This window comes from Sabethes cyaneus, chromosome 2 (genome assembly GCF_943734655.1).
Source record: "Sabethes cyaneus chromosome 2, idSabCyanKW18_F2, whole genome shotgun sequence".
NCBI lineage: Eukaryota > Metazoa > Arthropoda > Insecta > Diptera > Culicidae > Sabethes > Sabethes cyaneus.
In genome coordinates, this window is record NC_071354.1 from 48,814,299 (window position 1) to 48,839,821 (window position 25,523).

The 25,523-nt window shown below is 42.8% G+C and overlaps 2 protein-coding genes across 2 annotated transcripts; one reads left to right on the forward strand and one right to left on the reverse strand.

Moving 5' to 3' along the window:
• Positions 1-11,876: 11,876 nt before the first annotated feature.
• On the reverse strand, positions 11,877-13,758 carry LOC128733722 (probable cytochrome P450 9f2). Its single transcript, XM_053827490.1, has 2 exons — positions 13,400-13,758; positions 11,877-13,344 (listed from the first exon to the last, which is right to left on the reverse strand). The coding sequence occupies exons 1-2, from the start codon at positions 13,609-13,611 to the stop codon at positions 11,937-11,939; spliced, it is 1,620 nt and encodes a 539-aa protein (XP_053683465.1). The 5' UTR covers positions 13,612-13,758; the 3' UTR covers positions 11,877-11,936.
• Positions 13,759-23,496: 9,738 nt separating this feature from the next.
• LOC128733728 (probable cytochrome P450 9f2) lies at positions 23,497-25,181 on the forward strand. The gene is made up of 2 exons (XM_053827495.1): positions 23,497-23,708; positions 23,771-25,181. Exons 1-2 carry the CDS (start codon positions 23,497-23,499, stop codon positions 25,179-25,181), a joined length of 1,623 nt encoding a protein of 540 aa, XP_053683470.1.
• The last annotated feature ends 342 nt before the right edge of the window (positions 25,182-25,523 follow it).

Genomic DNA, 25,523 nt, shown 5'->3' on the forward strand with positions numbered 1-25,523 from the left:
TGTAAAACATAAATAAAATTGTCAATTACAATTTCAGTTTCAAAACATCCTAGAATGGTAATTTTTGACTTATTGAGATCTACATAATCGAAATTATTAAAAACAGTAACGTGATAATTAGATGGAACAAAGGAACTCTTAATTAAACAAATTGGACTACCGGTATCGAAAAGAGTATTGCAACTTTTAAAAACGTTTGAAAATCTAACTAAAATATTAAAGTAAACTGTTTCTAAGCTAACCCTACCTTGATAGTCTACTCTACCTCTCGAATAATCTTCATTTCCGTATGCTCCAGTTTGTCCTCCGGGATGACGTGTGGATTCCTCTGGCTCGACAGCTGACATCATGTTTCTGCTCGAGTTTGAAGTATATCTTACACTCTGTTGATTTTCACGGTATGGCCGGTTAATAGTTTGTTGATTGCCATTATATCCTGCTGGGCATCTTCTAGCCACATGTCCACTTTCACCACAATTGAAACAGACGATTCTGCTGACTTGTTCACGAGGTTGCGGGTTTTTCGACGATTTCCAAATCTCATTTTGTCTCATTTTCAATTGACTTTCATAGCGACACAGGGCTGACAGTAGTTCACCAACAGTTTTATGTCCTGCAGTACTCACGGCAAGTTGTAATTGACGATCAGGAATGCCATTTATTATGTACTTCATAATTGCAGTTTCACTTAAGTCCACCAATCTTGCTTTCGTGATGACATCGTAGGCAAAATTTTCGTAAGATTCGCTTGAAAGTTTGTACCTATTTATCAGGAGACAATGAACATCGGCTTCATCCAATCTGGCTGGAAACGCTTGTCCAATCTTTAATTTGAAGTCGGTCCAATCTTCAATTGCTTCTTCTACTCCTTCAAACCACAATTTTGGCACTGATCCCAGTCGCATTGTGGCGTAGTGAAAAACTTCTTTGGATTCCCAATTATAAATTTCTTGCATTCGCTCGATTTTCTGGATCCATTTCGTCGTTGTTATCTTTGCCGGATCGAACTCAGGAATCAGGTTTCGGACGTCCTCGGGGTGAAGAAAAACACGTGAAATTCTCCTTCTTGGCTCAAACATTTCAATTGGTCTTTCTTCAGTTACTGCACCACCAATTCTTCCTGATATACTGGAAGCTCCAGAATTCGTTATTTTATTCGACTTTTCGTATCTTACTGCTCCCACAGTTGCGTCAATTTCATAATTTGCTGCTCCTACAACGCCAGTTCCACCTCTGACTGCTCCAACAGTCATACCAGCAGCTGCACCAACGGCCCTGGTTTCCTCACAAAAACTGCTTGTAGTTCTAATTCCATGTTGACGACCTTGTTCCGATTCCAAAGCTTCATCGATGGTTGAATGATTCGACGAATTTTCTGTTGCCAATAATCCTTCGCTTGTTGAAAAATTTTGCTGCATTATCGACCGTTTCGGGCGCTCACGAAGAATCATCCCACTTCTGAAAATTGAAGGCGAATATCCAAATTCTGGGAAATTACTAAAATCAGTGTTTATTCGTGCGCTTCTGAAAGGCTAATGATCCCTTTTACAATCAATGTCACCTTTTTTATATTCTTGTATTCTATGCTATGCCTACTATTTCTCCTACAGAACATAAAGTTTAAAAAAAATTATTTGATTTGGAGGGTCGAGCGTGTTCCTCGAAGCATTGAAATTCTTCGGTGCGTGATTTTTTTTCATCCGCTTCCCATGGTAGGAACTTTACAAAATACGAAGTCCGCGAAAATCGAAGAATGCTTGGAAGCCTTTTGTGCAAAGCTCGAACAGCTCGATTTTTTGAGATTCTTGTTTCGATTGTTTGACGTTGAAGCATAATGATAACATGGTTTTCTAATCTAATCTAATCTAATCACACTAAACCAGCCAATTCTTGAAAGCATCCTGGAAAATGACGATTACTTGAATCAATCATTTTTCCTGGCAACGTCCAGGCCAACTGCGCAGCATGTACCGCAGAAAGAATTCCAAGGAATCAAGTGGAACCAAAAATAATACCTAATTCCATTAAACTCCTTTAAATCAAGTGGAAGGATGAATGCGTGGACCTCCCGTATCAAACGCTTCCCCTATAGATAATGATTTATTTACAAACGTTGGGAGTGCCTTTGCTAATAAATGTCAATAGCATTTAGACCAGAAGCCAGGCTGCAGTTGGCCAAGGATATAGCGCCTTATTTCGCTCTCTGAAAATAAATTAGTCTACCAAAAATATTAGTTTAAATAATATAGCACTTGAAAATAGCACTTGAAATAATCGTGTGGTTCAATAGTTTAGGCAATGGTTGTAAGGTTAGGAACTGAAGACCACACGACCCCGAAACCTCCTAGCTTGGCTACTTAATCATACAAACTGAAGTATTTCCGGGTATGGTCACGTGGAAGCGCTAGGTAGGGGCTTAGGATGGCTAGAGCTATGAGCTGTGCGCTTTTTCCTAGTTGCCTTCCCCATTTCATACTCAGAAGCATGATGATAGCATATTTCAGTCAGTCATCAGCCTAGCTTCGAGGTACGATGCTGGTCTAACAAGCCAGTCGTCGTATGTTCGAATCTCGGCTAGGCGGTGCTTGCTAGTTAGAGTCAGTAGGATTGTTGCACTGGCCCCGTAATTTTCCTGTACTCTAACAGTCGGCTGCGAAGTCTGTCCATAAAGAAGGGTAATGTCTAAAGACGGTATAAACCCATGGCTTTGCTTTTGCAGTCAGTCATAAACTATGTGGTTTCAATTTTGATAAATTCAATGAATTTAGGACCTCCGTTGAACAGTTGATTACTTCAACCGGACCCAAACTAATCGCACAATGAACTGATTTGAAAGAATAAAATTGTCCATTTTGAACTACGAAATTCAACTCATCGAACATCGAATCCTTGTTTCTCAACGGATTTCCTTTCTCTTTTCACTATTGAACTGAAAATTGGTTTTACTTTTTAAATAAAATAAAAATATAAATGAAATTTCCAGACTAGAGCAAGAGGTAAATGTTGCTTCTGGGGGTAGGGAAAACTGGATCTTGGGGGTCGAACGAAACTGGTGCCTCAACCCCGCAGAGAACCTTCCTAATAGAAAGTGGTTTAAAGTAAGTGCGTCAGATTCTTCTGAATCTAGCAATAAATATGTCAGAGGCCTCGAATTTATCATGCTCCCCGCCCCCACGACCAAAGTCTGTAGCCCTTCATCGTCTAACTTCTCATCGGAATACGCATTTTCCTTTTGCTCCCTGAAAATTCGTTCCGTTGTCACTAAAAAACTCTACTGGTGGACCGCAACAGCCAACAAATCTCCTAACGCACCTAATGCAGGAAGTTGTGAATAAGTCATTAGCGACTTCCAGGTGTACCGCACGTATAATGAGGCAGGTGACCAGTGGGATCCAATTTTTCACTCCGGCGTAGCTAAACGGGCGGACATGATGAGCTAGACGTTTCTGGTTTACTTCGGAGCTTGCTATACTGACACATTCGGGAGACGGTTTTCACTACTGCGCGAAGCCTCGGAATCATGTAGTCCGGTTTGGTCATATCTGGACATGCTTGGGTGACTCCGGTAACCCCTAGGAAAGTCAATAACACAATGTGGTATATTTTTGATAATAAACCATGTCCGGAATTAGCCATTGTGATTCTAGGTACTCAATTTGGCTTACATGGATCTATTTTAAAAGTTTTAGTGAGATTTAAGGTGTCGTATGATGAGTTTTCGTTCATGTTCGAAACTAGTCATATCCTAAAGGGTTCCTGGACTAAACCGGACTCTAGATAGCTGATTTGGCTTTCATTGATCTAGTTATTGAATTCTAGTGTGATTTAAGGTGTCGCTCAATAAATTTTTGTTCATGGAAGAAACTGGCCACATGTCTGGGTGTTCCCAGAAGTCTGCGGAATTTGTCCAGACATAACCAACGTGGTTCTAGGTAGTTGATCTGACTTCAATTGAACTAGTGCTTGAATTCTGGCGTAAATTGAGGTGTCGCATGAGCAGTATTTGTTCATGTTCGATACTGGCCATTTCCCACAACGATAACTTAATCCGGAATATTTCCGGTTAGTCTCAATACAGCGTAAAACCCCCAAAATGGTCGCCAATGGAAATATGCTGCATAAAAAATCAACACCAGCTGTGATTTACGTTTATTTTGGAAGTGTCATTGAAGATTTTTATTTACTTTATGTGAGCTATCTGACCTTTAACACTTCAAAAGGGCGTAACTCAAAAAATCGTCGAACGCTTTTTTTGAGAATTAACTCAGAGGTGTAGGATGGCAATACAAACCAAATGGCATTTGCCATTTAAATGGCCTATTTTATTTTTTAATAACGGTATTTTGAACACCGCGACTAGCGTTCATCGAACGAGCGCAGCGTAGTAGGCGAAGAATGACAAAGCGGCAGGGAAATGATATGACAGTAACAAGAAATAAACAAGTGTAGATGGATGAGTTGCAAATTAGAAGATTGTAAATTGAAAGTTGAAGTGAAGCTGATAGCCGTATTTAGTAGTATATTTTATCGCTTGTACACGAAGGAGGATTTGCTGTAAGTCGTCTGTATTTGCTCAAGTTTTCGAAAGGTAAAGTAGTGAAATATTCGCGTGCACATCTGATAATCAATCGTGGTTTCGTCATTTTTAGATTCATTAGTTCTTCAACTAATACAGTAATGACCCGATTTTGTCACCCCCATGATGAATTTAGGGGTGACAAAAACGGGACAGTGACAAAATCGGGTATTTTTTCAATTTTTATTTTTTTGCAGATAAATTGCAGAACGAACTACATATATTTCTTTCTGATCACTTTTAGGACATTTCGCACTTCCATCTACCTCTCTGTGGACATTTGTCACCTGTTCACAGCAGTCCCACAGGTATGAAATCGCGCGTGTCTTAATTGCGCCGAAATGGTTGATTATACTGGTTAACTATGTTCATAGAAATTTCATAGCGTGAAAAGCTCTTTCTTACGGTATGAACCATTTTTTGATTAATCCTCCTAAAAGTAAGATAGAAAATTTATTTTTCAAGCAGTAAGAGATAGAGCAAAACAATGTTCTACAAAATTTTTAAGAAGATTATTATAAAAAACTTTGCCAAAGAAAATGACCTTCTAGCTATTATAGTTGTGGAGATAAGAAACAAATTTTGTGAAAACTCCACGATAATCAACACAGCTCTTTTCACAGTCTCTTAACACATTTGACATGTTTCAAAATGATTTTCAAACTAAGCTTTTGATAAATCAAAAGCGTGACAAAATCGGGTCAAAAACGTGACAAAATCGGGGGTGACAAAATCGGGGAGTGACAAAATCGGGTTACCACTGTAGTACGAAGGCGAGTTTGATAGTACAGCTAATTGATTATTAGTGAGAAATATAGTTTAAATAAATAAATTTATACCGTCGATTCGGGCGAAATTGTTCAGTCGGGTGAAATTGATCACCGTGAACCAACGAACGAAAAACTCATTATTCTGCGTTTTTGCTGATTTATAAAGCTGAATATGCTCCCATTCATACAAAGATTGTCACTTAGATTGTAAATGGCTTAATTTTTTTAAATTCACTATTTTGATTGAATCGCGATTTTCAACATGTCTGATAAAACTCTTTTTCGTTAACGCAAATTTCGTTGCGGAAGGAAGTTTGAATAGAACTAATTCGGTTCTCTTATCTGGCTGTGCTTTGATAGTTTCCATGAATAAAATAATGCGATAGAATTCGTTTAATTGAACCTTTTAAAAAATAAAATGATTGTTAACATTATGGTTGGCAAATGGTTGGATAACGCGTAAAATAGACCCCATTATGGTCCTTAGCCTCTTATCTAGCCACTCCTACCCCTACCTCCACGTGGTAGGGTTGCCAAGTGGCCGGTTTTTCGCCGGCCCGACCGGTTTTTCACTTGCAAAGCCGGTGGCCGGCCAATCCGTCAAAAAGGCCGGTTTTCCGACGTATGAAGCCGAATTTGTACTTTTTGCCTGGTTTGTTAAATTTTCTGATAAATTTATTAGCAATCCTGAACAGTGGATCATTGAAGATAGCTAGTTGTGCAGTGATAATACCTTGCTTCTGGCGTAAATATACATTAAATTGTCCACTAGCGCCAGAAGCAAGTAGTTGTCACTCAAAAACTAGCTACCTTCAATAATTTACACGGGAAACTGCCAACCGACTCCCACTTTCTCTCTATGCCGGTTACATGCTAAGGGCGACTGTCTAACGCACATTATCTAATATGCTGCCCCCCCATTTTTTGAAGGCAGGAACAACCGGCCGGTTTTTGTAATTTTCAGACTTGGCAACCCTACCACGTGGTAGCAGCTGGAATACGAGCAACCTTAGCGGAGATCGGGTAACCAACCCCGGTGGAAACTAAGGTCGTATACCAACAGGGGAGGAGGCACAGTGTGTCTCGACACTGCAAGATGGCAGCCGCATCACGAGACTCGGTAGCGTAAGCCCTAGTACGGCGTCCTATCTAAACCAAAAAACAACTTACAACAAGAGTCAAGAAATATCTTCTCGGAATATTCGGCATGGACCAAGGCGACGAAATAAGGACATGGAATGGAGACTTGGTACCTGGAACTGCAGTTGGCGGCGACAGGGTGCTGCTCGATCAGCTAGAACCCCGAAAGTTTGGCATCGTGGCACTGCAGGAGATCTGTCGCAAGGGCGAGAAGTTGTGGAGGATCCGTGGCGGCAGAGCCCGATTTTTCCAGAGTGGTGGAGCGACCAACAAGCTGGGAACGGGCTTCGTAGTGCTGGGCAAAATGCAGGATCGCGTAATGGATTGGAAAGCGATCAACGAGAGGATGTGCGTGTTGAGGATAAAAGGCCGTTTCTTCAACTACCCCTTCATAAACGTGCATTATCCACACGAAGGTAGACCCGACTGTCGTATCCGAATCCAAAACACATCCTTGGTTCTCGAAAATAGCACACAGAATGACTTCGCTCGTTATTCTCGCGTACCTCGACCTTACAGGAAACGTTGTCCCACTCAATAGGATTATATACATGGCTGCCAGAAACAATATCGACTCAAAGTTTGGGAAGTGCTAACATTTTGAAAGTGACATTATTGTTTTATATTTAAGTTCATAACTAAGCTAGCTATGATTACTCTTGATTTGATCATAAACATTTGCTTACATTCAACCATGTCATTGCTATTCACTACACCGACGACGAGAAGGAAGGGTTCTATGCGCAGTTGGAGGCAACGTACGACAGCTGCTCACCACGGGACATCAAGATCGTCATCGGGGATATGAACGCCCAAATCGGCAGGGAAGCAATGTATAGACCGGTGATCGGGCCCCATAGCCTGCACACCGACACGAACGATAACGGCCAGCGATGCATCAACTTTGCGGCTTCCCGAGGTTTGGTGATCAAAAGCACCTTTCCCCACAAAGATATCCACAAGGCCACCTGGAGATCACCTGACCAACGAATCTCGAACCGAATCGACCATATTCTCATCGAGGGACGGTTTGTCTCGAACATGACCAACGTACGCTCCCTACGGAGTGCGAATATTGACTCGGATCACTACCTAGTAGCAGTACATGTGCGCTCAAAACTATCGACGGTTTATACCTCGCGACAAAGTCGCCCTCCTCGGCTAAACATTCGGCAACTAGACAACCCGCGAACTGCCGAAAACTACGCGCGCGTGCTGGATGAAGCTCTGCCTACTTCTGTGGAGCTAGATGCTTCGACCCTCGAAAACGGATGGAGTAGAATACGCTCGGCCGTCAACGAGGCCGCAACCGCGGTGCTGGAAACCTCGAGTGCACGAAATGATTGGTTTGACGAAGAATGCCAAGAAGTGATAGAGAGGAAAAAAAGAGCTTGGGAAAACTATCTGAGCATACCCACGAGAGAGAATTTGGCCAAGTATCGACGAGCGAAGAATGAGTTGACCTCGATCCTGAGAAGGAAAAAGCGCCAGAAGGAGGACAGAGATCGTGAGGAGCTAGAACAACTATTCCGGGCTAATGATACCCGCAAGTTTTACGAGAAGGTGAACCAAACTCGCAAGGCCCACACACCAAATCCTGACATGTGTAGGGACGAGGGAGGGGATCTTATCACAAACGAGCGCGATGTGGTCGACAGGTGGAAGCAGTTCTTCGATGAACACCTCAACGGCGATATAGCAGCAGGAGACGCAATGGAACGACAACAGCGTACCGGCTCCCGATCTCGAAGAGATCCGGCAAGAAATCGGTCTGCTGAAGAACAATAGAGCCGCCAGGAAGGACCGACTTCCGGCAGAACTCTTTAAAAACGGCCAAGAACCGCTAGTAACGGCACTTCACTGGCTGATTTCAAGGATTTGGGAAGAAGAGAAACTACCGGAGGAGTGGATGGAAGGCGTAGTCTGTCCCATCTACAAAAAGGGCGACCGGCTAGACTGCTGTAACTAACGCGGCATTACGCTGGTCAACGCCGCCTACAAGGTGCTCTTTCAGATTTTGTTGCATCGTCTATCCACAATAGCAAGAGAATTCGTAGGGCAGTATCAGGCGGGCTTTATGGGCCCTGCTACTACGGATCAAATTTTTACTCTCCGACAAATCCTTCAGAAATGTCGAGAATTCATCATATCATATTTTCGCATCATATTTTCGTGGATTTCAGAGCAGCATACGATACCGTTGAACGCGAACAGCTATGGCAGATAATGCACGAGTACGGTTTTCCGGACAAACTGACGCGGCTGATCAAAGCTACCCTTGAGTGAGTGAAGTGCCACGTGCGCGTTTCGGAGACACTCTCGAGTCCCTTCGAATCGTGCAGAGGGTTGCGGCAAGGGGATGGATTGTTCTGTATGTTATGTATGGTATGAGGAACGACCTTCAGCAAGAGTAGCCAACTCCTAGCCATCGCAGACGACCTCGACAACATTATTAGAAACCTTGGGACGGCGGAGGCAATCTACGCCATCCTAAAAACGGAGGCTAGGAGGATAGCGTTACAAATCAATGCGTTGAAAACCAAATATATGGTACGAAGAGGCTGCTGAGAAAGCAACGTTTGCCTTCCATGGACTGTGACTATATTGACAGCGATGAACTGGAAGTGGTTGATGAGTACGTATATTTGGGATCTCTGGTCACCGCCGACAATAATACGAGTAAGGAGATCCAACGACGCATTCAAGCTGGAAATCGAGCCTACTTTTCCCTCCGCAAGACGTTTCGATCTAGGAGCATACGCCACCGCACACCGCACAGCTGACGGTGTACAAAATGCTAATAATACCAGTAGTCCTCTACGGACTTGAAACAGTAACTTTGCTTACGGAAGACATACGTGCACTTACCGTTTTTGAACGAAAGGTGTTGCGGACTATTTTTGGCGGAGTACAAACGGAAAGCGGAGAGTGGCGGACACGTATGAACCACGAGCTACAGGCACTGCTTGGAGAGATTCCCATCGTATACCTGGCGAAAGTTGGGAGACTACGGTGGGCCGGCCACGTCGCAAGGATGCCGGACGACTGTGTAGTGAAATCCGTTCTCTTCAAGAACCCCACCGGCACCAGGAATAGAGGGGCTCAACGTGCACGATGGCTCGACCAGGTTGAAGCCGACTTGCGTGTGTCGAGACGCGCAACGAATTGGCGACGAGTTGCCCAGGACCGAGTACAATGGAGAGGAATTCTTGATACGGCAAGAGCCACCCCGGCTCTCGGCTGAATAAGTAAGTAAGTAAGTTAACATTATGGACTGAGACAACATTGATTTCTAATTCGCTATGTGTGGGAAATAATGCTGCTACCTGCGAAAGTTTGTTCTATTTGTGAAGCAGAACAGAGATTTATTAAAGAGTACAGAAGATAGACAGCACTTTACACAAATTTCCACAATCTTTACATATGGCATTTCCATGAGAGTACAAGAGATCGGTTTGTGAGAGTGCAAGAGATCGGGCGAAATGCAACTACACATTCAAAGAGACAGTCAAGTTCCCGTATATGAGGAGAAATAAATTATCAGTTTTCTAGAAAGGTGAAGATTGTATATCGTAAATCGTACAGATGCACATTTATACATCTATGTGTTTAGAAAAAAAAAACGCGAGTTTCGCTGCTAAAATTGGCCTAATACACTTTTTATCGTTTATATTTATCCAGCAGACGCATCAGCCATGCTAATGTAGAGCTGGCTGCCTCATTTTTCTACTAGCTGCCTTTACGCGACATTATTGCCTATAAGCAGGATAAATCTTGATGGGTATGAAATGGGGAAGGCAAATGAGCGTCCAATATAGCTCTAGCTATCCCAAGCCCCTACCTAGCGCCTCCACGTGGCCATACCCGGTAATGCGCTATTGAGTAGCCAAGCTAGGAGATGCGATACTGTGTGGTTCCCGGCTGCCTGATCTCATAATCGAGGTTTTTGGCAGACGGTGGAGCCACACGATCTGGTAAGCATAATATAAGTTATTTTAATTATTTTTTTCGTTTTAGCTTATGAAGCATTTACTGCTTTATAGTGAAAACTTTGGCCAATACGAGTGTTAATACTGCACATGGATATTGGATACCAGAAGAAAAATTAAATTAATTATTAGAAGCATTTATGGAAACTAAAAGGACGCGACTCTATTCCATTCGAAGGACTGCTGGTGAGATTGTTCTATTTTTACCCATATATACCACATTTCATAAATAAACTAGAATCGGGAAGAGGGAGGGACCATCAGAGCACTTGTTTGAAGCGGTGTGCCTAGGGAGAGTGAAACAGTCAACTTTCTAGGATTAATCTTGGCCCGATTAACAACACATCGTGGATAATGAGCGGGTTCTTCTCCCCACCTGCTGGAGTCATTCTGCATTAAGACGGTTTATTCAACGATTGACTCAGGTGACTTAGCCCTTGAAAGGAGATTCTCTAAATCCCTGGTACGTGTAAGTGATGTTGCTTATCGACCAATTCCCTTTTGGCCCTTCATACAAGAGTTGGGAAGCATGACCAATCGTTGAATATGTTCAACTCTTTTTGACATGATAGGCTCATGGTTCATACGCTCTTCGCTATCCATTTGTGCTCCGCCAACAATAGTCCTCAACACCTTTCGTTCAAATACGGCAAGTGCGCGTACGTCTTCCGTAAGCAAAGTTACTGCCTCAAGTCCGTAGAGGACTACCGGTCTGGTTAGCGTTTTGTACATCGTCAGCTTACCTTTGCTTTACTTACTTTTTTACACAAAACTCAAATGTACGACCCCTTAAAATGCGTCCGCCATAGAAAAGTTTTGTTGTGACACCCTTAGCTATCATTTGAGCGGTAAGCCACCATCAGGAATTATGACATAGTGTTGGTTTGGGACGACCTAATCAATGGTTAATATTTATGAACACCCCTTTTTCAACGAGTTCCGGGTTTATTCGAAAAGTAATGTCAATAATTGCATTGTGAAGTGACTATACGTGGCAGATTTCGGTAAAGCCCAAGTAAGCTTACGAACAAACTAGCGATCAGTCGTTTCCGACGAATCGCAAAGTGAGGACATACTTTTTCTTTCTAGTTGCCATAAAGTTTTGTGCGACATTTGGCAAGTATGCAATCCTTTATGGTGATGGGTGATTTCCAGCAGTTTGTCAAATCTACCGGTGGCTCAAGTCCTTTCTAGGAAGCTACGTAAAGGTTGGCCATTAAGGTCACGCTGGACGTCATCAATCTCGTGAACAGAGCCTGTGCCACGAACTAATATTTAAACGACGGCTAGAGTTCAAGACTAAAACTACTTATTCGAACAACACAGCATTGCACGATTTACATCAAATTACATGAAAACATAACAACTAATCTGAAGCTAAGCATCAATCTTCAACCTTTAACTGCCTGCCGGCTATATTAACTGTACTGCCAATATAAAAATACCTCCCTTCCCAGTACTTCACATGTTCCTCGGTTTCATCTCCAACCACACACCCTTCTCTGCTTTAAGGGCAAACACACTTTTCGACAGTTGCAGCGGAATTTGCGTCTGCTCAGTCGGTTCCAGGTTGAAGTCTTTCAGCAGGCAGTACAACATCAATTTAACCTCCATCAGGGCCAATCGGGATCCGATGCAGTTCCGTGGGCCAACGCCGAACGGAAGATATGCCCCGGCATCGATTTTCGACCGGTTTTCCTCGTTGAAACGCTCCGGATCAAATTTAGCCGGGTTCGAGTAGTACTTGGGATCACTGTGGATGGCGATCGTTGGAATCCAAATTGTTTGATTTTTTTCAATTATGAAACGTGTTCCAGCTCCGTCATCGAAAACGTAATCTTTGACGCAAAATCGGTCGGAAACTACTGCTGGAGGCCACATTCGAAGTGCTTCCGATACCACCATATCCATGTACGTCATTTTCTGCAGCACTTCATAACACAGGGGTTTGCCATTGAGAGATTGTTCCGTTTCCTTAATTTCTTCATACAGACGTTTCTGAATGTCAGGGTTGATTGCCAGTTCGTAGGTCAAAAAAGTCATGCATGTGGAGACGGTATCGAATCCAGCTAAGAAAAACAGAAAACACTGCGCAATCAATTCGTTTTCCGTCCACACCCTAGAATGTACCGATTTTCCAACACTGGATTCTTCAACCGTGGCGAATCCCGCATCTTTCTGATCCTGCTCGTCTTTCGAATGTTTCAAAGCACCTTTCCGAACTTCCATCAGCATGTGTATCATATCATTGCGCACAATTCCATGGACATCTCTCTGCTTCATATTATCAATGATCATTTTCTTAAAGTAATCTGTTAGACTCGTATCGAAAAAGTCAATCCCCAATTTCTGCGACAAACGAGGCATGCTTCTCAACATCAGGGCCTTCACCAAACCCTTCACCGATTGAAAATTCAGCATTTCTTTGCCTTTCGTATAAAATTCATTGTCTTGATCCTTCAACGAATCCACCTGGATGCCAAACGCAACCGTACCAATAACATCATTGCCGAACCGTGAAAAAATATCCTTCATTTCATACTCCAACCGCTTTCCGGCTTTCGCTTCCGCAAGGAAGAAACTATTCATAGACTGGGCACATTGCGCCACCAGATCGAACATGTGCCTCATCTTGCTGCCGGTAAAGGCCGGACTCAAGGTAGCCCTCATGTCGCGCCACTTCTGGCCTCGTAGTGCAAACAGTGAGTTTCCGAACAGGCTATCGGTGTCGATTCCCTCATCTTGACTTCCGGTCATAATAGGAGTGTGATCCATGAAGTAATCGAAATCCTTTACACCAATCTTCTTGACCACCTCCGGATCACGCAGCATAAAGATCGGTTTCATAAAGTCATAGAAACCAACGATCCTGGAAAGTTTAAAAAAAATCATAACATTTGACAAATCAATTCGGACGGACTTACTTAGAATCCGGAAACGTATCGTATAGGATCTTAATGTGAGAAGTTAGATCCAGTTTGCGAAACATCAGCGGTTTGCCGCTGCCGAAAAAGAAACTCGGCTTCACACAAGGTACCGGCTTTGCGAGAAAATAATGGTACTTTTTCGACACGTAGTGAAAAAGCAGCAAAATTATGGCTCCGATGGCGAGCGCCGTGAATAAGTCCACCTCCATCGTTGATGCGATCCGATTGACTAACCGCCTTTCAACGCCTTGCACGACACTATAAGTCACCTATCCTTTAAGCGTATCTTCTCGTCGAGTAGCTTAAACTGATAGCGATATCGGCTGCTTATCTATTTGTTTATTATTATATTGAGCGGTTTGCTTGATCGAAAGCTAGAAATTACGATGGGATTGATATGTTCTGAAACACAGACAGTCTGTTTTAGTCTGAAATAATGAATCCACGAATTGAAAACAGTCTGTGGGAGGCAACACACAAACCGCCTGATTGCGTCGCAAGATAGTACGCAAATAAGCGGCAGTCATTCGGTCAACAGTCATCATCCACTACAGGCAAGTAAGGACGTGTGGGTTTTGTGCGGCTCCTGCTTTTAGTGTGTATGATGATAAACTTGTTTTATACCTATGTGAATTCCGTTTGATTTTACTGTAAACGAGCGAGTTTTGTGTTTTTCGGAGGTTTGCGTTACGTTTTAAATCATTAAAGAATAAAGATATACAGAGCTTTTCTCTTTTCAGTGGAGTTGTTTGTAATAAGTTTTTCTTTCCAAATAGGCTGTCGATCCATGCTTCAAGAAACTTGCAGAATTGTATTTCATGAGATCGATGGCCGGTCTTTCCGCCAAAAGGCCGATTTAACAATGCTAGTAATTCCAATAACAATTCCAATTCCTATGTTTAAGAATTCTGAACTGAAACACCAAAAACACGTGCAATGTGATTGAAATATTGTGTATGTTTCCAATTCTAACTTGACAAACGTGAGTTAAGTTTGCGTTACCCACCCTCGTTGCTCAAAAAACGGCAAATTTTTTTATGTTCGCTTATTAAATGTTTATTTAACGTTCGTATGGAGTCTCGTGCTCGTGCTTGTGCTATCAAGAATTTGTCTCCATTGTATTCGTTCTGGGTTACTCGCCGCTAATTCATTGAGCATCTCGACACTCGTAAGTCGGCTTCAATCTGGTTGAGCTATCCAGTACGTAGGACCTCTCCATTCTTGGTATCGGTAGAACACCCTTGCGACATGGTTAGACCACCCTATACTCCGACTTTCAGCAGGTGTACGAAACTCCGTTTTTAGATTGGCGTAGATTTCCTCCGTCGACCCAAGGTTTCTAATAATTATGTCAAGGTCATCTGCTAGAAGTTGGCTACTTTTGCTGAAAATAGTTCCGCGATCGATCCTTGTTTTGATGCCGATTTGATGCGATGTTCAATAGCATACGAGACCGTCCATCAAGCGTTTCGATAGAAGTCGAGAGTGCTACCGAAACACGCGCGTAGAGCATCATTCGTTTCAGGGCCGCGATCAGCCGTATTGATTTGTCCAGATATCCGTTCTTGTGCACTAACTGTCATAGCTCTTCGCGCTCAGCTGTATCGTATGCTGCCTTGAAATCCACGCAAATATGATACTTGGGTGTATCTCTAGTAGCACACTTTTGTCACTTCTGGTTGCTGCAACCTATTTATGAATGAAATCAGTCATTAATCGGTTACCACAACTAGTTCATATCAACTGTGCCAATAGGGATTGTACTCCCGACATACTGCCCTACGATCCCTCTTGCTATTAGGGATAGGCGACGTAACCTAACCTGGGACAGCATTTTGGAGGCGACGTTGAACCGCGTAATACCGTGATAATTACGGCAATAGAGCCGATCGTTCTTTTTGTAGACGGGATCGGGACAAACCATAACTTCCGTCAACTCCTGTAGCAGAGGACCAGGAGGAGGAGGAGGAGGAGGACCAAATCATGGAAATTATTCAATAACGATGGCTCGTCATTGTCATCGTGCTGGCAGTTTCTTATAATTTTTGTGGAGTTCTGTCGGAAATCGTTCCTTTCTGGGTACTCCCACGTTAACTTTCATTTTGCTTGCTCCACTTATATCGCCATTGAGCTGTTCATTGACTGGTAAGGTTCTCTCCTCGTCCCCACTCATGTCAGGTTTCACCATGTGAATAACTGTTCTAGTTCTCCATGTTCCCTGTCCTGCTTCTGATGCTTTTTTCTCCTTAGGATCATGGTCAACTCACTCCGCGCTCGACGATACTTGCCCAAATTCACCCTAGTGTTTTCAAGCTCTTTTTCCTCTTCATTGCATGTACGATCACATCACTTATCAAGGTCAATCCCGTTCCTAACTAAGCTAAGCTAAGATATTTTGACGTAGGACTACGTCTTACGTATGTCGCAAGGTTTGGAATTAGGTGTCATTCCAAACCTTGCCATTTCTATTATGACTTTCTTTCCCAATCGCTAATTAGTGAAAATTGACGAAAAGTTTCAAAATGAAATATCCTTATACGTTTTCTACGTGATCGCCTTGTTTCACAGGACAACAGTTAAATACCACCATCTGTTAACTGTGATTTCGATTACATTATTTTTAGAAGAAAAAAAAAACGACAAAACCCCTTCGTCCCAACAGGTCGAAGCTTCATTACGAGTTACGACGGCCAAACTTATACTAAATTGATATATGTGCTTGGGAAGTACGCCAGAAAAAGTGATAAAGTCATCTCGTCCAAATAAGATTTCTTAGGACCGCGACAAACCTTATCCAATTTGCTGTCCTCAAAGTGAACAGTTATAAAAAAGTGACCGAACAGCCCTATCTTTCGTCCGATTGTATATACCTACATAGGTACCTACTGCAAGAATTTATTCAAAAGTGTACCTGATGTCTTATACATATATGAAAAAGGGGTTGACAGAATATTCATGCTTATGGCATGATGCAGCCATTTTAAAAGTTAGGAAGAATTAGCGACTGTCTGATTCGAAAATAGGGTTTGAACGTTTAATACTTTCGATTGTATTGCTGTCAAGTATGAAACAACTGATAAACAGTATGTCAAAAAGAACCATTAATGTGCATATGCATGTGCATGTGATATAATTTAATTAATTTTAACTCGATGTTTGTATGTTGGTTGAAAGGCAATTATAATTCAAATCAACCTGTCACAATTAATGGTGCTGTCTATCCACCAATTATAATAAAGCACAGGTTAGGCAGATGATTGTTTAGTGTTGGAGAAAATGTAGAAAAGTAGCACGTGCTTGAAGCATACGAAAATTGATGGACAAGACACAAGCACCTATCACTCTTACAACGTTTAAGGATAAAAACAATATTAACAAAAATTATTTTTACCTACGCGTCGACCGGTTTCAGGCACAAAAAGACAAAATGTTCCCCCGGGTTTGGAAACGGTACGTCGACGATGTGTTTGCATTGGTGAAGGAACGCTATTTGTCACAAACGCTCAACCTACTGAACTCGAAACACGACTCGATCAGATTTACGGTTGAAAAATAACAAGACGGTACACTCCCGTTTTTAGATCTTCTAATCGCAATAAAAGAAGACCAAACTTTGAAATTTGGCATCTACCGTACACCAACTTCAACAGACCGTTTCATAACATCCGACTCCAACCATTTTGGAGTCCAAAAGCAAGCAGCATTCCACTCGATGGCCCACCGTCTTTTCAATATACCATTGGAAAAAGAAGCAGCGGGGTGCTATCCCTATCTTAACGAACGGTGTTTGACAGTCGACTTAACGAAGGGCGCTATTCTATTTGCTATTGCAAGAAAAGCGCCCGTCTGACAGGTAAATTTGCTGCCAACCTTGTCGAGATGTGCTGAGATGTTGGCTATAAAAACATGGCACCCGTCGCAAGCCCCTGAAAAGAAGAGTTTGATGCGGAAAGGGAGAAAATGCACAAAATCGCCGAACAGAATGGATACGACAGCAACTTTGTGAACAAAATCCTGCGGAAACATGAACGGAAAAGACACCGACAGAATGCAACAACTCTTCAACCAGAGAGCGATGAGAAAGTTAGGATCAGCCTACCGTTTTATCCAATTATTACAAACTCGATCAAAAACATCCTACACCAACATGGATTTGCGACAGCCTTCAAAAGCAGCTGCACTCTACGGGAAATGTTGTGCAACCTCAAAGACGAAACCCCGCTTGAGGAACAATCCAGAATATATCAAATTCCATGCCAACCCAAGCAGCAATGTGAGTTTTATTGTACTCTTATGGTGGTCTTGAAGAGCAATTGTGGTCTTAAATACCATTATAAGAGTATAATAAAACCCAAATTGTTACTTGGGAAGATTGTCTCGCTATCTACATTGGACAAACACGTCGCAAATTCAAAATTAGACTGAGGGAACATAGGAAGGCCGTGCAGCACAGTCGATCATGTGACTCTAGTGTAGCAGCACACAGTGAAGAATTACGGCATAAAGAAAATTGGGAGAGTGCGAAATTAATCAAAACCATTAAGAAGGTTTCACTGCTAAATGCTTTGGAATCAAAATCAATGTATATCGCCAATGCAGAGAAACCTCTTATGAATGGAGATGATCCACCAATAATTTCCCCTCTCTTTGGACTGGCAAAAAAGTGAGATCAAGTTAACAATTTCTCCCGCTCTTCGACGTGGATACAATCAGATAAACAACACGTAATCAGTTGGACATCGGCATCGTCCTGATGATAGGCATTGGCGTAGCTAGAGGGGGTGCCTGGGGTACCAGGCCCCCGCCAGAATTCTGCAGGTCCCCTCTAGAAATTTTCCCCATTGTAATTTAAAAACCGGAAAAAAATTCAGTGTATATATATTTCCACTGCGTTGATGTTTTCCTTTTCTACTAGGTATCGCAAACGCGTAGTTTTTGTCATCGTCAGTAGCCGTCAGCAGCCTAGTAGCCATCCCGGCTCATGCTGTTATACACAGTCGTCTCCATTCAACTCGATCTTCGGCCACTCGTCGCCAATTTCCCAGTCACAGAAGTCTAAAATCACTTTCGACTTGGTCGAGCCATCTTCGCACATTAAGCCTCCCTGTTCCTGGTGTAGCTGTTGAAAAGAGCTGTTTTCGTCAAACTGCCGTCCGGTATCTTTACATCTCCGACCCACGGTAGCCTACTGACTTTCGCCAGATGACAATGGGAATCTCTACAAACAGTTTCTGTAGCTCGTGATTCATTCGTCTCTGCCACTCTCCGCTTGCAGTTTGTATTCCGCCAAATCTTGTCCGCAGTGCCTTCCGCTTCCGGCAAGCGTCGCCGTGAACAGTTACCGTCCGTGTGAGGCACGTGTTTGATTTATTGAGCCTCTTTCTTTTATGTATTTGGGCTTCGACGCACTTATGTTTAACCCAATCCTCGAAGACTTCGCTTTCATCGGATCACCCCCTCAAGAGCGATGTTGAATAGTAAGCAAGAAGGATTCGAATGTGTCCCCGAGTTACACACGAAATACATCCCTCGATCCAATGTAGCTCTGATCATTTGCCCTGGTTAATCCGGAAAACCGTGTTCGTGCATTATCTGTCATAGCTTGCCCCGATCGAGTGCATCGTATGCTGCTTTGAAATTCATAAAGATGTGGTGCATGGGCACGTTGTACTCCCGTTATTTAAGATCTGTCGGATGGTTAACATCTGGTCCGTAAATGCGCGGGCTCTCATGAAGCCCGTCTGGTATTTCCCAACAAAACCCTGTTCTATCGGTGACAGCCGGCGTAACTGGATCATAATGAATCTTTTTTGGGAGGCACCCCCTAGGTTCCCTCTAGGGAAATTACCTAGCTACGTCAATGATGATAGGCTTAGAATGCCTGATTGTTTGAGTTAGTCACCGTTTGCTTTATAATCTGAGTTTCTTGATATTTTCGGTGAAAATATTAGAATTATATTAGATTATATTATAGATTATATTAGAATGCCTGAAACCGGTCGACGCGTAGGTAAAAATAGTTTTTGTTAATATTGTTTTTATCCTTAAATGTTGTAAGAGTGATACGTGTTTGTGTCTTGTCCATCAATTTTCGTATTGTGGTGCTCTTACGGTGGCAGCAAGAATAAGTGCTTCAAATCTGTACAAGAAAAGCAATCAACGATACTGGTCATAATAGATTATCATAAAAGATCAACGGTCGCAGTGATGAGTCCATACAGGAAAAAAAGCAATCAAAGCGGTTGAGAATTTCGTCATAACGTTTGCTTTGGTGATAATCATTTGCAGAGTTCAAACATCAAATCCACTCAAAATTCCACTGGATGTAAAAAATACCGTCTATTTCTACTTTGAAAAGAAGCACTCTGGACCGATCGGAAAGTTCTACACGTTGTGCCGGAATTATTTTTTGGAAATAGCCGCACGCTGTCCCGGACGGAATCGTTTACTATGATGCTTTAACGTTTCTGCCGTTAAAGCTGCAGGGATTAGAACCAATCGGTAGTGCTTATTCATTTACCAGGCCAGCATCCGCGGTAACCGGAACTGTTGAGATGTAACTTCGTAAAGACTTCCAATTTTACCATGACGGCGGGACATGCTTCAATGAAAAAGATGATCCATTTTCTTGAACATGTGTGTTGAAAGGACTCTTCGACTTCGACTTTTCTTTTTCTAGAAGGAAAAAAGTGGAGAACTATTCGAAACAAATTCAAACCAACGTTTACTTTCAGGAAAATGAAATGCTAGAAGGCAGTCTTCATGGAAGAAAATGTTAAAAAAATGAGCTAGAATTGAAGGATTACCATTCCAAAAGCGGTACCATAAAGAAGTTCATTATTTCAAAATAATCCTAAAATTTGTAAAAAACTAATGGCTCAAACAATAACAAATATAGTTCAAAAAACGTAAACACACAACACAGGGCGAAATTGGCGACTGCTAACGCAAATTTTTTTTTGAAAAAATCACGTTTCGATATAAGACCGTTTCGATATAAAACAACTTTTTGAAATTATAAATTGTCTTATATCTAGGTCTCCTTGTATTACAATACACTAAATTAAAAATTTGCGTGATAAACGTTTGCAAAAGGTAAAACTCTCGCTCGTGCCCCTACCCTAGGCACAGACTTTCTTGCTTTTTTCCTCTCCATCCAATGTTGGCATTACTCGCCAAACCAGTCATTTCGTGCACTTGAGGTTTCTTCACCTAGCACCGCAGATGTGGCTTAATCGACGGTTAATCCTATTCCGCGCCATCCGTCTTCGAGTGTCGAATCACCTCGCTCCACAGAAGAAGGTAGAGCCTCGTCCAGCAAACGCACGCTACTTGCGGGTTGTCTAATTGTTTAATCAAGGAGGAACGTTGGTAGTTTTGCACTGAAAGAAAGTGATTCTGATCATCAGGCCTCGAGAATCTTTAAAGTTATCGATCGTTTTGGTGTGCACACTATGGACCCGATCACCGGGCTATACATCGCTTCCCTGCGGGTCTGGACCTTCATATCCCCAATGACGATCTTGATGTCCCATGGCGAACAACTTGTACGTCACCTTCAACTGCGCGTAGAAGGCTACCTTCTCGTCATAGGTTCTACCTCCGTGAGACAGTTGGAAGTATGCTACAATTCCGAAACTGAATTATGTAAATTGGGTTTCAAGATATCTATTAAGGCACGATAACCTATTTCGTGGGGGATTGACAATATCATACGGAAACAGGACTTAAAAATCATGTGGTCATCCTATAGGGCCACTATGGACTGTGTACAGCAGTGCTGTGTGATCGGGTGCGTTATCAAGCCCGTTTAAAACGTGCAGGGAATTTCGACAAGGTGATGGTATTTCCAGCCTTCTGTGCAAAATCGCTCTAGAACGTGTAATTAATGAAACGTGCCGATTTTAACATGCGGGTCACGATCTTCAATAAATCTTACTAATTACTGTGTTTCGCTGACGACGTGGACGTTGTCGGAAGGACGTTCCAGGTGGTTGCCGAACAGTATACCAAACTGAAACGTGAAGCATAGGTTGGGTTAGTGGTGAATACGTCTAAGTAACTGTTAACAGGAGGAGCCGAGTGCGATCGAGCGCGCATAGGCAATAGTGTGGTAGGTGACGAGGACGAGTTCGAGGTAGTGGACGAATTTGTATACCTGGGGTCGTTGATGACGTCGGATAACAGCTGCAGCAGAGAAATACGCAGATGCATTATTACCGGAAGTCGTGCATACTACGGACTTCACAAGATCCTTAGGTCTGTCTGGTAAGCTTCAACCCCGTACCAGATGTACCGTGTACAAAACGCTAATAAGACCGGTAGTCCTCTACGGGCATGAAACATGAACAATACCCGATGGGAACTTGAAAGCACCGGCCGTTTTTGAACGTCGTGTATTCTGGACCATCTTTGCATCTTTTGTTGCAGCTCTTCGGCGAATCCAATTGCTAAAGTTGCTAAAGTTGAACGAGTACAATGGGCGGGACATGTGAGAAATTCGCAAAAATGTTGTTCGACTCGAATCCGGTTGATACCAGATGTAGAGGTGCGCAGTGTGCTCAATGGTTAGACCAAGTAGTGCAAGACCTGGAAAATGTGGGACAATCGAAAAATTGGAGACAGACAGCCACGGACGAAGTTTGTTTGCGGAACATCGTTTTGCAGGTTAAATTCTAAAAGATATCGCACCAAGGATAAGTAAGTAAGTAAGTATGAGCGGTTCGAGATGGCTGCTCTGCGGAATACATGAAATGGCACAGAATGTACTGTATCTGCAATCTGCAATCTGCAAATGAGTTCCGCTTATCCGCTTATTATAAGTCGTTCGAGTTTAGCTCGAACAATTTCGAGACGACACTCAACGATGTCATTCTGGAGCTTAACCGTATGATGGGACATTACTTGCGGCGCTGTCGACTTCGTCGGTGGTTAAACTTTCATGGCAAAGCACGCTATCAAACTTTTCAGCGCATAAGGAGTAGCCGTAATGCTGGAATCGGTGCATGCCGATAACCGGCGGCGTAAATGGGGAGCTGGTGATATTGGCGGATAAAAAGTCGCCAACCGGAGTTACACACACGGGGAGCCACAATTGAATGGCAGATAGAGACCAATAACTATTGGGATTGGGGTTACCAAACTCCCGGAAAGCAATACCGTTTGGTCAGTCACCTGAATGTGCTGCATTCAGATAGTGTTTTCCTCCGCCTATTCTTTATGCGTCTGCCAGTAATCTAAGTCAATGAAATGGCTCACTCCTTTCATGCTTAGTAGAGATGGTCGGGTCTCGGGTTTTCAGACCCGAAACCCGAAAAAAACCCGAACCCGTCGGGTTCGGGTCGGGTTCGGACTTGACACTTTTACCATGTGTCGGGTTCGGGTCGGGTTCGGGTTTGGCCGAAAAAAAATGTTCGGGTTCGGGCTTAGCGAAAAAAATAAATCCGGGTTTCGGGTTTGGGTAATGAGAAACCGAACCATCTCCACATTGAGTTTTTGTAAAAGTATTATTTTAACATAATAAAATAAGCAGTACTTTAATGATATTTAGTATTACTCAGATATCAACTAAACTGGACTGGTTGTATTTTAGACGGTTTAGTGTTTTCAGATTTAGAACGAGTTTAGACCAAAAGTTATATATTCCAGAATTCGTTAGTTGGATCATGCCATAACTGCTCCCAAACTAGTGATTAGGCGGACTGACAGAATACTAGAATTGTCTGCTATCATAAATTAAAGTTTCGTGCCTCGGAATAGTTGTAAGTTTAGCTGTCTTTAACACTAAACATACCGTGAAGCAGAGCTGCCACAAATACAGATATTTGTGCATGCATAAATTTGAGACCCATCAATTATTTCAGTTGCTGTGATTTCCTGGCCGAAAAAAAATTCGGGTTCGGGTCGGGTTCGGGCTTGGAGAATATGAAACCCGACCATCTCTAACGCTTAGCTTGGCAGTCTTTATTGCATTGTCATTTGCCTAAAGTGGCTGATATCGTTATCAATTCAAGACTGAAAAGCTGCATAAGCACGGCACGGTGGTGAGTGACTTTAAACCGTGTTCAGTTCAGAATCAGATTGTACCAACAACGATGGAGGTGGATTTATTCACGGCACTCGCCGCTGGAGTGATAATTTTGCTACTTTTTCACTACGCGTCGAAAAAGTATCAATACTTCCTGTCGAAGCCGATACCCTGTGTGAAGCCGAGCTTCTTTTTCGGCAGCAGCGGTCCGCTGATGGCTCGCAAACGCGATCTGCCCACCCATATCAGGATGATGTACAACACTTTTCCGGATGCCAAGTAAGTTAGTGCCAACTGCACTGGAATCGATTTGCAAATTTAATTAACGGAACTGCTTCCAGGGTGATTGGTTTCTATGACTTTATGAAGCCGATTTTTATGCTGCGTGATCCGGAGGTGATTAAGAAGATTTCCGTAAAGGATTTTGATCACTTCATGGACCACTCACCTATTATGACCGGTAGCATGGATGATGCGGAAGTTAACGGCAATAGTTTGTTTGCCAATTCGCTGTTCGCTCTGCGTGGTCAAAAGTGGCGCGACATGAGGGCTAGCTTGAGTCCGGCTTTTACCGGCAGCAAGATGAGACACATGTTCGAGCTGGTGGCGCATTGTGCCCAGTCTATGAATGGTTTCTTCCTTGCGGAAGCGCAGGCTGGAAAGCGGTTGGAGTATGAAATGAAGGATACTTTCTCCCGGTTGGGTAATGACGTTATTGCTACGGTTGCGTTTGGTATTCAGGTGGATTCGCTGAAGGAGCCGGACAATGAATTTTATCGGAAAGGCAAAGAAATACTGAATTTTCAATCGGTGAAGGGTTTGGTGAAGGCCCTGCTGTTGAGAAGTATGCCTCGTTTGTCGCAGAAATTGGGACTTGACTTTTTCGATTCGGCACACTCAGAATACTTCAAGAAAATGATCACCGATAATATGAAGCAGAGGGAGGTACATGGAATTGTGCGTAATGACATGATACATATGCTGATGGAAGTTCGGAAAGGTGCCTTGAAACATTCGAAGGAGGAGCAAGATCCGAAAGATGCGGGATTCGCCACGGTTGAAGAGTCCACTGTTGGGATATCGACACATTCTAGGGTGTGGACAGAGAACGAATTGATTGCACAGTGTTTTCTGTTTTTCTTAGCCGGATTCGATACCGTCTCCACATGCTTGGCTTTCTTGACCTATGAACTAACAATCAATCCTGACATCCAGAATCGTCTTTATGAAGAAATCAAAGAAACGGAACAATCTCTCAATGGCAAGCCCTTGTGCTATGAAGTGCTGCAGAAAATGACTTACATGGATATGGTTTTATCGGAAGCTCTTCGAATGTGGCCTCCGGCGCTGGTTTCCGACCGATTTTGTGTGAAAGATTACGTTTTCGATGACGGAGCTGGAACGCGTTTTGTAATTGAAAAAGCCCAAACAATTTGGATTCCAACGGTTGCAATTCATAGGGACCCGAAGCACTATCCGAAGCCGGATAAATTTGATCCGGAGCGTTTCAACGAGGAAAATCGGTCGCAGATCGATGCCGGAGCGTATCTTCCATTCGGCGTTGGTCCACGGAACTGCATTGGATCCCGTTTGGCACTGATGGAGGTTAAGCTGATGGTGTATTACTTGCTGAAGGACTTTAGCCTAGAGCCGACCGAGCAGACGCAAATTCCGCTGCAGATGTCGAAAAATGTTTTTGCCCTCAAAGCGGACAAAGGTGTCTGGCTGGAGATGAAACCGAGAACCGTGTAAGTTACTGCGGAGGTATTTTTGTATTGAATGTAATGTAAATATAAATGAATATGATTTTAACTAGTCTTAAACTCGATCTAAGTCTTGATACGGACGATTCTTTCCAATTCTAAGCATTTGTCAGCTTTGGGCACACGTGTGCAGTTTCATTTATTACGTTCTGCTATTATAACGGACGGACGGACGGAGTCAGCTCGATCTCTTATGCTACACAAATATCAAAAAGTAATAGTTCCAACGTCTGAAAGGAGCTGAAACAATTCGCTGCACTAAGCTAATCGTTTATACAAAGCTTGTTTCGTGTTTGTTTGCTGTATTGTAGTGATCTACACATCTATAGAT

Coding starts and splice junctions, on each gene's coding strand:
- LOC128733728 (XM_053827495.1), top strand. CDS start 23,497: ATGGAGGTGGATTTATTCACGGCACTCGCCGCTGGAGTGATAATTTTG. Junction 23,709..23,770: donor AACACTTTTCCGGATGCCAA/GTAAGTTAGTGC, acceptor AACTGCTTCCAG/GGTGATTGGTTTCTATGACT.
- LOC128733722 (XM_053827490.1), bottom strand. CDS start 13,611: ATGGAGGTGGACTTATTCACGGCGCTCGCCATCGGAGCCATAATTTTG. Junction 13,345..13,399: donor GATACGTTTCCGGATTCTAA/GTAAGTCCGTCC, acceptor TAAACTTTCCAG/GATCGTTGGTTTCTATGACT.